This window comes from Nomascus leucogenys, chromosome 11, assembly GCF_006542625.1.
Source record: "Nomascus leucogenys isolate Asia chromosome 11, Asia_NLE_v1, whole genome shotgun sequence".
Taxonomy (NCBI): Eukaryota; Metazoa; Chordata; class Mammalia; order Primates; family Hylobatidae; genus Nomascus; species Nomascus leucogenys.
Window position 1 is genome coordinate 8034167 of NC_044391.1, and position 15287 is coordinate 8049453.

At 37.2% G+C, this 15287-nt stretch overlaps 1 protein-coding gene across 3 annotated transcripts in view; it reads right to left on the reverse strand.

Annotated features, from left to right (window-relative positions):
- Positions 1–15287, reverse strand: part of ESF1 (ESF1 nucleolar pre-rRNA processing protein homolog) — a 62302-nt gene that overhangs the window by 26438 nt on the left and 20577 nt on the right. For all 3 annotated transcript variants that reach the window (XM_030821991.1, XM_030821993.1, XM_030821992.1), the window contains exon 9: positions 11973–12134. In XM_030821991.1, the coding sequence (XP_030677851.1) occupies positions 11973–12134 (162 nt within the window). The remainder of the gene's footprint in view (positions 1–11972; positions 12135–15287) is intronic.

Sequence of the window (15287 nt, forward strand, 5' to 3'; positions counted from 1 at the left end):
CTTGTGAGCTCACAGTAAAATTGCCCCTTCCCAGAAAGAGGCTAAGAGGGGGACTGGCTTGGTGCATCCAAGGTAATAGCCAATACCCTTCCCTCCCTAATCCTCAATATTCACAGCCTCACTATCACAATCTGCCCCCAGGAATCATCCCACCAGGAATAATCTATTTATGCCTTTTCTCCCTATTCATTTTGGTCACTGCAAAAAGCCCCTACAAACCTGTACAGCATGTTACTATACTGAATGCTGTAGGCAACTGTAACACAATAGTAGTACTTGTGTATGTAAACATAAAAAAGGCAATGTGTTGTGCAAAAACATTATGACAGCGCTAGTTGATAAGAACTTTTCAGCTGCACTATAACTCTTATGGGACCACTGTTGTGTATGCAGTCCACTGTTGACTGAAATGTCGTTATACAGGGTATGACTGCATTTTCCATAGCTTGTCTTATAAAGCTCTATTTCTATTCTTGTCAGTTCTCTGATGACAGAATCTACTAAAAATCTGTGACAGTTCTTCTGTCTCCTAGTTTTGTGATCTTAAGCAAGTCTATGCCTCAGTTTTTCTCTTCTGCAAATGGGGTACTAACCACCTTGAAGAACTTAATGTAGTATTGTGTGTGAAGCATCTAGAATAGTTCCTGATACAGCACCGGCATCCAACAAGTGCAAACTTCCCCTTCCTCCCTCAAAGGATATATAGATATAGATCTATATATATATATATTTTTTTTTTTTGAGATGGAGTCTTGCTCTGTTCCCCAGGCTGGAGTCCAGTGGCGCGATCTTGGCTCACTGCAACCTCTGCTCCGAGGTTCACGCCATTCTCCTGCCTCAGCCTCCTGAGTAGCTGGGACTACAGGCGCCTGCCACTAGGCCCGGCTCATTTTTTTTGTATTTTTAGTAGAGATAGGGTTTCACTGTGTTAGCCAGGATGGTCTCGATCTCCTGACCTCGTGATCCACCCACCTCAGCCTCCCAAAGTGCTGGGATTACAGGCGTGAGCCACCGTGCCCAGCCCCTCATAGGATATTTTAAAATATAATTCTTCTGGATCAAAATTATGCATCTAAGAATTAAATTTTTAAAATTCCCTTGTTTACAGCAATGGGATCCTAAAATAAAATATATTTTATGACGCTCTAAGCTGACAACGCTTAGGAAAAGTTTGGTTAAGTCCTACAGAGACAGACTTCCAATTATTATTATTTTTTTTGAGATGGAGTCTTGCTCTGTTGCCCAGGTTGGAGTGCAACGGCATGATCTCAGCTCACTGCAACCTCCACCTCCTGGGTTCAACCGATTCTCCCACCTCAGTCTCCCGAGTAGCTTGGATTACAGGCACCTGCCATCATGCCCGGATAATTTTTTTTTTTTTTTTTTGTATTTTTGTAGCAACAGGGTTTCACCATGTTGTGATCCACCCACCTTGGCCTCCCAAAGCGCTGGGATTACAGGTGTGGGCCACTGTACCTGGCCCAGACTTCCAATTATTAGGAAAGCATGTACCTTCAAAGTGTATGCTTCAATTTACTACTAAAGCACATCATTCCAAATACCAACGGGAACTCAGTGGTTACTTATCTTTGGGCATACACAGACTTCCAATTATTAGGAAAGCATATACCTTCAAAGTGTATGCTTCAATTTACTACTAAAGCACATCATTCCAAATACCAATGGGAACTCAGTGGTTACCTATCTTTGGGCATACACAGGGTCAGGTTTTCAAGGTCATGCCAAATAATTTTACAGATAAAAGTTTTCCACATCACTGAATGGGTAGATTGAGAAAGGATATATCTTTTTTATTTTTTAATTTTTTTTGAGATGGAGTCTTGCTCTGTCACCCAGGCTGGAGTATAGTGGCATGATCTCGGCTCACTGCAACCTCCACTTGCCGGGTTCAAGAGATTCTCCTGCCTCAGCCTCCCAAGTAGCTCAGACTACAGGCACGAGCCACCATGCCTGGCTAATTTTTTTTATTTTTAGTAGAGACGGGGTTTCACCATGTTGGCCAGTCTGGTCTCTAACTTCTGACCTCAGGTGATCTGCCCACCTTGTCCTCCCAAAGTGCTGGGATTACAGGCATGAGCCACCATGCCCGGCCAGGTATATCTTTTGATAGGTCATTTGATGACAGCTATCCCACCACCCACCCTCAGTAAAGATTAAATTGAGCAAGGAAAGTACCCTCTCACTCCCACACAAAACCAGCAGATTCAGTTTGCCCAGCCACCAGTTCAAGCCATAGGAGTTTTTACTGGCTTCACCACAGACCTCAATTCCGAAAATTACCATTGCATAGTGCATACAGCGAGCAACTGTCTACAACAGTCTAACTGAAAAGACACTGACAAAGGCTGCAAATCTTTCAGAGGACAGAAAATGGCAATATGGTCCCAGAGTGAGATTAAATTTTGTATCAAACCAAAGATCTACAGAGAAGTACTTATGCCCTATCCAGGCTGGGCCCAGTGGCTCTCACGCCTGTAATCCCAGCACTTTGGAAGGCCGAGGTGGGTGGATCACCTGAGGTCAGGAGTTCAAGACCAGCCTGGCTAACATGGTGAAACCCCATCTCTACAAAAAATATAAAAATTAGTTGGGTGTGGTGGCGTGTGCCTGTAGTCCCAGCTACTTGGGAGGCTGAGGCAGGAGAATTGCTTGAACACAGGAGGCAGAGGTTGCAGTGAGCCAAGATAGCCCCACTGCACTCCAGCCTGGGCGAAAGAGCAAGACTCCCTCTCCAAAGAAAGAAAGAAACAAACAAAAAAGTAAAGTACTTACACCCTATCCTTTACTTGGCTCCAAAATCTGAACCTATGGTAGGGATTAGATTTTATTTTGTGTATGATTTAATCAGTATTTCTGAGCTTTCAAAAGTTAAACAATAAAAAGTTCTCCAGTTGGCACAACAAATTAATACAATCCTTTCAAAAAGCAGGGCATGGTGGCTCATGCCTGTAATTCCAGTGGTTTGGGAGGCCAAGGAGGGAGGACAGCTTGAGGCCAGGATTTTGAAGCCAGCCTGAGCAATGTAGTAAGAACCTGGCTCTACAAAAAATAAAAAATGTACTAGGTAGACATGGTGGCACACACCTGTGGCCCTAGATGCCTGGGAGGCTGAGGCAAGAGGATCGCCTGAGCCCATGAATGAGTCATGATTGAACCACTGCATTTCAGCCTGGGCAACAGAACAAGACCTTGTCTCTTAAAAAGATAAATAAATAAATAACACTTGAGAAGAGACATGAAGATGCTATACTAAAAAATGTATCTGTGAGAAAATGTAATAAAAGGTTATTATGTTATCCATTTAGCAAAACTTTATGAAGAACCTACAGCATAACATCAGGGCCCAACTTTTCAATTTTGCAATAATGAAACTGTTGAAAGCAAGTAGTATGACTGAGTTCTGTCAAAATAACACACGGAACATGTGCAACAAAAAGTGACAGCTTACTAGCCAGGCTGTTAGAATACAGATAGAATAATGAAGGACAACCACAAATAGAATAGCGAAAGTTTTGCTTTCCAGACCAAAGAATTCACAACTTCAAACAAATCAGCATAGCTGTGGGCTATGGGAAAACAATACATGTGACAAGTTTTCTTTTCTTGAGCTCACTTGGGGCAGATTGCAAGTTTAAGGCATAGTTATAAAAAGAAAAAAAAAGGTATTAACAGTATGGTCTAGAAACAGTGGCTACACATGCAAACAGCGGGAAGGACTGTATTAACAGAATCATCCTAGATCTTTGCAACCAGAGGATCTTGCTGATTTACATACTTTAACTGGAATCCTGTGGGGGGATGTTGGGGGGAACCAGGTCAATTAACCTGAAACTTCATAAGGCATTGCAATTTTAGCACTTTCTGAAACTACTAGTATAAAAATATCCTTGCTTTTTGTGTTAAATCTTTTTAAAAAGCTTTTTGGAAAGTCTCTTTTTAAAAATTAAACTGGCTGGGCACGGTGGCTCACCACCCCTGTAATCCCAGCACTTTGGGAGGCTGAGGTGGGCAGATCACTAGGTCAAGAGATCAAGACCATCCCGGCCAACCAACATGGTGAAACCCCATGTCTACAAAAAATACAAAAATTAGCTGGGCGTAGTGGCCCACGCCTGTAGTCCCAGCTACTCAGGAGGCTGAGGCAGGAGAACCACTTGAACCCAGGAGGCGGAGGTTGCAGTGAGCCAAGATAGCGCCACTGCACTCCAGCCCGGGCGGCAGAAGAAGGTCTCAAAATAAGTAAATAAAATAAAATAAAATAATAAATTAAATAAAAAATAACAATAGATCATTATTATTAAGAGAGAAAACAGTCTATCGAATAATTCAAGAAGCACTGAGAAAATTACCAGCAATCATATGGAGGAAATGTATTAGCATCATTTTTAGATAACTCTAAGTGCTTCTCATTTTTATTACACATTTCAAACATGACTCCAATCTTTTTTGCACAGTATGAAGTTATAGCTTATTACCTTACAAACTCCTCATAGTCAACCTGTTAACTGGATGATTCAAGGAAGGAGCTCACGCTTAGGTTTTAAAATTCTAGCCACTTACCAGCTGTGTGACTTCATACAAGTTACAAGAGTGCACTGTGACCTGGTTTCCTCCCCACCACCAAAATCTGAGGCAAACTACAAATTCTTTTAGCTTATTTTTAAGTTCAGGTTTTCCATTTAATGCCTTCTTCTATACTCGATTCAAAATTTTAAACATCTGGTTATTTTAAAAGTTCTGACCAAAAAAATTTTTGTGAATATATTTCAAATAATGAGTACATTGGCAATAAATGAAAATGGAGCCAAAACTAAACAGTGAACAGGTTTTGAGACATCTAAAAATTAAAATGCTTGAAACTGGGCTGCCTAACAAAATGAATGCCCAACTAATTCAAAAACATTTTTACCTCTAAATAAAAAGAATGAATAATACAATGGCCACATATGCATGTCACTGATGTCTCTGTTTAAGCTACTCAGTGGAACAACTGAACAGAGAAATGGAGATAAAATGTGGCAGGGGAGGACGAAGGATAAAGAACAGGTACCAGAATAAAAATGAAACTACAACTGTGAAGAGTGGAGGAGGAAAAAGCAGAACAAAGAGCTACACCCCTACTCCATGCCCAAGGAATAGAAGTCAGAAAAAGACTCCTCTTGCTGTGTGAGACAGTAAGAGAAGTCCTTACCAGCGTGAGACAGTAAGAGGCACCTCTAGTTTTCTGGTTTCCATGCCTCCTTCCCAAGAGTAAGTATTCTAGAACTCTGTGTGCTCCTGACAAGATACCACAATGACATTCACATCCCTACCACTATTTAAGCTTTAAAATGATCAAAACTAATCTCAAAATCCCTTTATTCATATTTAAATCTGCCACCACATGAAGTTTACAATTTCCAAATCATTCCTTCTCCCAAAACAATGCTGAACATCCTCAATGACTAAAGCCGTTCTACTCACTAGTCAGTTTCAGTCAGTCATTAGTCATTAACAAAAGCCCCCTTACCCATTTATCGAGTTTCGCTAAAACTTAGCTCTCTTCTGAGGACACTGCTTCCCCTCTATCTCTTTTAGCAGGTGAATTTTTCTCTCCCACTGTCCCTGCGACTCACTGCCAATTCCCATCCACTGGCTGGCCCTCCTCCCCAGCGCCTCCACTCTGAATGTCATATTTTCAGGCTATACTAGATAGACTACACTCTTCCTTATTGTAGATATCTTTTTTATAAGCAAATTCTTCCAGAACCTGATGTAGATATCTAATGACTGCAGTTGCTCTTCTCATTTTAATTTTAGCTCACTGCCACTCTTTCCAATACTCCTGTCATAATTCTTGGTGACTTCAGTATCCACACAGATGATCCTCTGAACACACCTTTGGCCTCACAGTTCACTGACCTCCTCTCCTATGGTTCTACACTCTACCCCATCTCAGAAATTCACTGCCAGGATTGTAAACAGGTTATGTGATTACCCAAAGTTGCAATCCCACCACAATCTTACTTTCCAAGCATCCTACTCTTCCGCCACCAGCTCCAATCTTTTCATTTTAACCCATTTATGCCTGAGGTTGCAATTTTTTGAATTTTTGCAATCGAACTTTGAGCAGTAGGATATAAATAACTTCCACATGCTTAGCATTCCAATAATGGACCACTAGGCATAAGTTAATCTCTCTAGTAGTCTGAGACTAACAATTCCCTTGGTGTGAAAGTAGCATCGTGCTTATAATGGAAGCATGTCTTAGTTTTTGGAAGTTACATTTTGAAGTGCTTTTTTTTTTTAAGTGTCATGGTGCCTGCAACTTTCTATCAAATATTTTAGAAAAAGAATTGCCTGTACTTACTGTCTCTAATTCCTCTCTTCCCATTCTTCCTTCAAACCATACTACTTTCATCCCCCATCATCCCACAAAAACCATTCAATATCACCAGTGAGCTTCACACTGCTAAATCCAATGGTCATTCTCAGCCTGCATTTTATTGACCCATATTCTCACTGAAATGCCTTCTTTATTGGCAGGATGAATGCTCCGCAATTCTGAATTTCCTCCTGCTTCTCTGATAGCCTCTCCAGCTGCTCGGAATGGTCCAGGCTCATGTCCTCTACCTCTAGATGTTAGAGTGCTCCAAGGATCAGCTTTTGAACCTTTCTTTTTTTACCTATATTCACTACCTTGTTGTTCTTTATTCACTTTCAGAGATTTATACAGTGAAGATTCTCTAATTTATATCTCTACCAGCCTTGTACTCTTAACTGTATAACCAACTGATTCCTTGGCATGTCTATTTAGGTATCAATGGGCATCTTGAACTTAATGTATGAAAAAAAAAGAATTCCTGATGCTCCCTTGCAAACATGTTCCATCCACAAGCTTCACTATCTGAAAATTACTCCAACAGCCATTTGATTGATCTCCCCAATTCGGTCCTTGCCCCCCACTTTAATCTACTTACCTACAGCAGCAAGAGTGATCCTGTTAAATATAAAAGTCAGATTTGACTGCTCCTGAGCTCAAAACTCTCCAGTGGTTTCTCATCTCAGTCACAGAAATTCACGTCTTTATAATGGCCTACGAGGTCTTCATGTCTGGCTCCAAACTACCTCTCTGATCTCAGTTACTTCTCTCCCCCACTGTAGTCACACTGTTCTCCTTGGATTCCTCAAACACAAGAGACAAAGTATAGCTTCAAGGACACTCCTATGCTACTTTCTCTGCTCACACAGTCTTCCTGGGCCAGGCTCACTCCCTGACCTCTACTTTCTTTAGTTCCTGGTCAAATATGTTTCTTATATATCTGTCGCCTGTTTGGTCTCTCCTTCACCAGATTATAAGATCTGTGAGTTCAGGGATTTTTATGTTTTGTTCACACAGTGTATAGAATAATTCCTGGCACAGAGTAGGTATTCAGTAAGTATTTGATGGAGTAAGGAAGAGAAGCTGGGGTTCTGTAGAATGCTGAGTAGAAAAAAGACCAGCTATCCATTTCACTAGTATCTATTAAGCCAGAGATAGCTAAGAAAAACAGGACTTTTATCATAATCAAAATTTTAACATTATAAACAAAGAAACATGCCATTATTTATTTCTGGATGGAATTTCATATATATTGTTTATATTCAGCTCGCATTATCTACAAAAAATATTATGTAGATTAACTGGACTATTAATACAGGGGAAGTTATATAAAGAGATAAAACTGATTACACTTCATTTATACGTGCATTACAAATTCCTCAACGAGGTACATCTCTTGATGAAGGCCCAAGTGGCTAATTATATACATCACCTTATCTACTCCTTAGTAAGTTGGCAGGATACCTTTAGCAATGCATTGAGATAGGAAATACAACTTTACATACATCAAAATAATTAAGTATAACTTTCTTTAAAAATTTTATAATTCAACATTTTTACTTATTTATAATCCTAATTAATAAAATTGTATTATTACATTTCCATAGGAACTAAAATACTGATAGAAAGAGTAGCTCATTCCAGTTGTTATACCCACGAACCTGTTATCAGTTCCCTTAATACCCTTAAGAAATTAAACTCCTCATGTTACTATACTGTATAACGCAATGTAAAAACGTAGAAAGTTTAAATAGTCTAAACTAGAATTTCTTTTGAAAAATCAAACCAAACCATAACAAATGTTAGTGATTAAGAGTACTTGTTTTCCTGAAGAGGTTAATATTGTGGAGATTCAAGCCACAGAACCAATGAATGATATGGTATAATCTCATACTGACCCTCTGTGGTTTACTGAAGCATAACATCAAAAAAGTCCTGAGGTTCAGGGTAACTGTTACTGAAAACACACATTTCTTAAGACATAAATTCACTGAAACACACACGTCATGAAAGTACTTTGTAGTTTATAACGTTTGTAAGTATCTCTAAGTAAGAAAGTGGTATTATTAGTTCCAATTTCCATATGAATAAACTGAGGTACAGAAAGATTGCTCAATGATCTTATATGTATAGCACACAGAAAAACCCTTTATACTTGCATGTGCATGCGTGCATATACATAAGGATTCACAGATAACAATACCCCATTAGGGGCCTTCAAAATATTACAGTTTAAGACCTTTGAAACTCATTATACATTAAAATATCAATTTTCCCCTATTCCATTAAAAGTAAAAAATATATACCCAATGTTGACGATAATTCTGTGAAACTGACACTCTTACTGATTGTTGAAGGTATTATAAGCTGGTACAACACTTTCAGAAAGCAATTTGGCAATAACTTCAAGACACAAAAAGTATTCATGCCCTCTCTTAGTAATTCTATTTCTGGGAAACTATCCTATGAAAATAATTCAAAATATGGAAAAAGCTATAGGTTATTTATAACATCCCAGATACTTGGCATCTGGGATTTAACATTTGAGGTTTTGACACTGGTAGTTTTAACAGCTTGTGAGAGAACCACAGGTTGATCTACAGCACATGTAAAGTTGCTGTGTGAGCAAGGAAGTCACGTAACTAACCAGTGAGTTAAGCCTGAATGCTAGCATCAGCTTCTCATTGTGGCCTGGTTGTTCTCTACTAGTCCTGACATGCTTGGAAACATTTCTAGCCTGGGAGAGATGAACAACATACCTCTGTTTTAAAAGTTTTTAAAATTAAAGGCCCTAAAAAGGCAAGCCAGTAACTTGGCTGCTGATGAAAATAAAGAGATTTAAGAAAAGCTTGTTATTTGTGGGTTTCAGATCTGTCCTTTTTTTTTTTTCAATGTTATAAGTCCACTGTAGTGAAAGATTAGAAATCTTGATTGAATATTCAACAACAGAAAAATGGTAAATTAAACTGTAATCTTCTTAACCAGTGGTTGAATTAGGATAGTGGAATTACAGATGATAATCTTTCATTTTACATTTTCACTTCATAAGGTCAACATTACCCTAATACCAAAAACCAATACGAGGAATGAAAACTACAGATCATATTCCTCTTTGCCACAAGTACAAATATTTTTAATAAAATATTACTAAATTAAGCTGGGAATACATAAAAAGATAAGGTACCATGACCAAGGTGGGGTTTATCCCAGGAAACATAAGCAATGCTTAAAACTTCCAGTTACAGATAACAGGTGTAAATACCACTTTTAGGTATTTGCCCTACATTACTATGTTTTGTTTGTTTGTTTGTTTGAGACAGGGTGTCATTCTGTAGCCTAGGCTGGAGTGCAGTGGCATGATCACAGCTAACTGCAGCCTCAACCTCCTTGAGCTCAGGTGACCCTACCACCTCAGCCTCCCCAGTAGCTGGGACTACAGGCGTGCGCCACCACGCCCAGCTAATTTTTGTATTTTTTTGTAGAGATGCAACAGTTTTACCATGCTACTCGGGCTGGTCTCGAACATCTGAGGCTCAAGTAATCCACCCACCTTGGCCTCCAAAAGTGCTGGATTACAGGCGTGAGCCCGTGCCTGGTTTCATAATTATGTTAGTAAAGACACAATCTAGATGTGGTCCACTTAGTGTGGGAACCTGTATCATGTATCTGTACCTTATAACTGGCATTATATATTTCTGAAATATTTGCTATAAAACACCTCAATCCAGTTTATTTTAGATCTGCTTTCTCAGACAACTGAACACCTCAATTTAAAAATGTTCATATTAAAATATATGCAATAAGCTCATTCTAAGATTAGAATTAAACTACAATACATTCAACTTAAAAGACAGAATTCAACATTTCTTAGAATCATAAAGTCAAGGGACTCAAGCAAAATATTTCTTAACAGACATCTCTGAGTAGCATGATTATGTAGCCTTATTGTGGAGATTTACTGACACAGAGAGCTCAACCCCTTAAAGCAGCCTTCAGTTCTTTTGCGAGACAATTCTAATAATATAGAGAATTCCTCTTTATATTATTACATTAAAATCTACCTTCCTTCAACTTTTATCCACTGGCAGTAGTGCTAACCTGTGAGGTAATAAAAGGATTAAGTCTTCATTTACATATTCTGCAAGTATTTAAAAATAGCTGTTAAAATCACTTTTTAGACTTTTCCTCTCCAGGCCAAATCAATTGAGTTCTCCCAACCACCTGTCATATGATACACCAGTAAACTTCATTCGTTCTTACCACCACTTTCTGCAAAAGCCAAACATTTAAAACAAATGGGTTGCAACACAGCAGTTCATTCCTGCAGGAATATGCAGCAGACCATCCTAGCAAATTTACTACAATAGTCAGTGTCCATCCTAGCAAATTTACTACAATAGCCAGTCAATCCTCAAAAATCAAAATACCCTAATTTTCTCCCAAATAAAAACCCATGCAAACAAATGTTTTATTCCCAATACAAAAGCATGCTACTTATAAAAATGGAATTGGTAACAGAACACTTTTAAGTTTTAAGCAATGGTATTCCTACAACTGGTTAGTACTCTTTCTCCTAGAGACTAATTTAGGCTGAAGAACTGAACCCTTATCCAAAAATACATCTGGTTTTAAAAGTTATACACATATATAATATAAACAGCAGTGATCTATAAAAACAGTATTGGCTGCAGAAGTCCATGCTGATTCGCCCAACACTGTTGAAAAAAATGTGTACAGTAGTCCCCCATTATCTGAGGAGGATACATTCCAGGACCCACAGTGAATGTCTGAAATCGTGGATAGTACCGAACCCTATAGATAGTATGTTTTTTCCTATACATCTATAGCTATGATAAAGTTTAACTTATAAATTAGGCACAGTAAGAGATTAACAACACCAACAATAAAATAGAACAATTGTAATATTGTAGTAAAAGTTAAATGAATATAATCTCTCTTCCTCTTTCTCTTTCAAAGTATCTTATTGTACTATACTGGGTAACAAACTGCAGAAAGTGAAACCATGAAAAAGGGGCAACTGCTGTTTACTACAGAATGATCCCATTTATCCCAGCTTTTATCTTTGTTTAGCTTTGACATGGTTTTAATTAGTTTTGTACTAGTATTATTTTACTCTACTATGCTATATTTCTTTGACTATTCGCAGCAAGATTGAAGATGGAAGACTATGTAATACATATTTTGTGTTAGTGAAACCTCATGAATTAAGGACTAGTGGGGGTTATGGAAGAAAAGGTCACTTAAGAATTAAACGTATTCAAAAGAAGTGTAATAACTTTAGAACACATGGTGCCTGGATTCAAGTTTCTATATCTTGAGAATACAGGCTCAAACCTGGGAAAGGCTACTCTGATAAATGGACAGGAATAATTTATAGTTAGTAAATCAAAGAAACCAATTAAGAATAAGCTGGTAAGAGCCTAAAATGCTAGTCATTAAGTTAGTTAAATGGTGTATGCAAATACGATGTTAAGGTCCTCACCAAGACATTTCCGGTTCCTTCATATTTAAAATGTACTCAACATACTGAAATTCGAAAAAGAGAAAACATTTAGTATCTAATTCTTACCTGGAACCCATTTAATTTCCATTTCCATATCATTTTCTTTGCCTTTCTTTTCTTTTTCTTGAATAACCTGCAAGAGCTGCCTGTATTTAGCAATTTGTTCTTCATCATCCTTCTGACTTTTCTTTGTTTTCCCATCTTCTTCTACATTGACTCCATCATCACCTAATGAAAAAAAAATTCACTTAATACACAGAAACAATTCATTTCTAACTCGTGTTCAGATCTTATGGTCACTCTCTTTTAAAAGACGCTGTTAAGACCACAGGATATCAAAATCGGACTTAAATTTCTGAATATTAAATGAAAGACTTAGGGTCTCATGTAGAATAAAAATCAGTTGCAATATAAATTTGCACTGTCATAGCAGTATGCTTGGGAATGCCCCTTTTTATTAAAATTTATACTGGATAATAATTCTGCAGTCACATAACATCTTTAGGCTTCTCTTTCCTATAAGCTGCAAAATAATGAAGATGGCATTTTATCCCTCTTTATGTCCTCCACTATCCAGCACAGTGGCTTTAAAATGTTATGCTGAATAAATGTAGGCTGAATATTGTTGGGATGAATTCGGTTTGCAGCTATTCAGATTGAAGAGAAGAGATAAAGGCAGTTGTTTATAATCCAAACCTAAGAATACTGAAACCTTTCCATTTTTGAGCAAGCATGCTTACTCCAATGATCTCATTAATATATTAAGAATAAAAATGAATTAGGAGTTACTTCAGTTAACTTCACTGTGTGGAAAAAGATTCACATCTGCATTTCCTAGTTCTACAAAAATAATTAAAATACAAAGAAACAGTATAAAATTCACAGGCAACAAATACCCAAGAAAACTAATACACCAAAAAGTTTGTTCTACATTTCCACTGCAAGTCTCCAAATCAGAAACAAATCAGAAACCTGGGTTTTAATGCAAAACATACAGACTTATTGAATTGGCTGTCTCAAGTAAAGGAAACTCTACTAGCAGGATAATGAAGTCCCTCTCCTCTATAACCTATGGCTAACTGCTCACCAAAAATGTCTGACATTATTAAGCATTTAGCTGGGAAACAACCGTGTTAACAGATTGTCCTTGCATCTTTTTTAATTTTTAAAATTCATTTTGTTCTTGTATCTTTTTTAATTTTTAAAATTCATTTATTTTTTCTTTTTTTAGCAAGTTAATATAATCAATGTCCTTATATCTTAAAAAGGTGATATGGAAAAAAACTGGTTACGTAAATATTTCTATATGTATATATTTTTTTCTTAAAATAAATAAAAAATGGTCCAGGACATTCTTTCCATCCTATCACACTTTTATTTTCATTCAAACAGCTGAAATTCATTTTTTTTCTGTTTGTGCTTTGTGCCACAATAATAATGTTGGATGGAATTCTGTCATGTATCCCATAATTCAATGGATAAAACATCAGGAACACATTAACAAATGGCAAAGTATTTCTTTCTATTAAAAGCTTACTTCTGAAAACATAATTAGAAGCAAGCTCCTTCCAGGTTGAAATTTTAGTGGTAAGTCTCTGATGGCTTAGTTTAAACTGATTTTTTCCAGTACTGAAATTTTACAATCTGAAGCTCTAAAATGTGGGATAAGTCATGTAGCTCTGTTTTTTCCCAATTCAAGGACACTAGTTTGTGAAAGCCTTAATACTATATAAGGAGTGAAAAAATAATAATTCTAACAGTAAGCCACCCTGCTATGCTCTCTTATAAACAATAACCAGACATATTCAGTAGCTTTAAGGCATTCAAATATGCTGATGTATCTATGAGAGGTACTAAATTACAGATTATAGTAAATTTGTAATCAATTAAAATGCAGAAGAAAAATATACACTTTAAAAAAACTTGGTGTATCTCAAACAAAAAGTCATTATTTATTAACTTTTTTTTTTTTCTTTTTTGAGAGAGTCTCGCTCTGTTGCCCAGGCTGGAGTGCAGTGGCACGATCTCGGCTCACTGCGAGCTCTGCCTCCCAGGTTCATGCCATTCTCCTGCCTCAGCCTCCCGAGTAGCTGGGACTACAGGCGCCTGCCACCACGCCTGGCTAATTTTTTTGTATTTTTAGTAGAGACGGGGTTTCACCATGTTAGCCAGGATGGTCTCAATCTCCTGACCTCATGATCCACCTGCCTCGGCCTCCCAAAGTGCTGGGATTACAGGTGTGAGCTGCCATGCCTGGCCTATTTATTAAAGTTTTAAGAAATAAAAATATAAGATACAAGGTACATCATTTCAGTCCTTCCAACCATAAGCCTGGTATTATTAGATCCTCATTTCACAGCTATGGAAGAAAGATATAGGGGGTTTAGTAAACCTAACATATGTACGGTGAAGTTAGGATTTGAAACTAGCAGAGCCCAAGCTCTTAACAAGAATGTATTAACAAATTAATGCTTATTTATTTACAATATTAGCTGTCCTAATGTCAAAAATGTCATTTTAAAATTTAGTTTGGTTCTCCCCAAACAGAAATCTATTTGAACAACTTGTATCCAATCTTCACAAGTGTACATAAAAAGTTATCTTTTTTCCTTTATCTTACAGCTGATAGTGAAGAAACACTATCCAGAATTTTCAGAAAAGTTCTAAATGCCCATAAAGGCATACAAATAAAAAAGAAATACTGATAAATCATTATGTCTTTCTCCACATCTGCGAGGGGAAAAGACATAGATAGAGGAAAATTGAAAAGAGGACTCAGCTGTTCTGTGAACAATAAAAAATAAAATGGTCATCCTGTTATTTGGAATGCCAAAAAAATTAACAAGCATCAGCCACTAAGGCCTTTAAAAAACTGTGAGGCCCTTTGCGCCCAACTTAACTCCCATTGCAAATACACATTTTCAAAGAGTATTAAATACTTAAGCAATTATGTGGTTGTATTAATATGAGATGTCTGAACAAAGAAACCAGAATGATTAAACATGATTTTCCATACTGTTAAAGAGTAGTATTTTATGAAAAGCTTAGAAAAATGAAGCAGCGTCTTCAGGAGTCTAAAAGAAACAATCATAGGCCAATCATGGGATCTTGGAAACTCAAGGTTTAATGGCACTATGGTCATACTAAAGAAGGATTTTAGGATTTAATTAATTTGACATTTAGGCTATAAAAATAATACATATACAAAAAGAAAAAAGCTATGAAAAATGTTAAGCCACACATTAAAGAATATTCATTCTTGCTAATTTAAAATACTTTTATCTATGTTTAACATTTATGGGTTCTTCACTTTCTGTCAGCATTAAATCTCTTACTCATAATTTTTCATGTTTGGCAATTCTTCTATTAGATAAAAAGAAT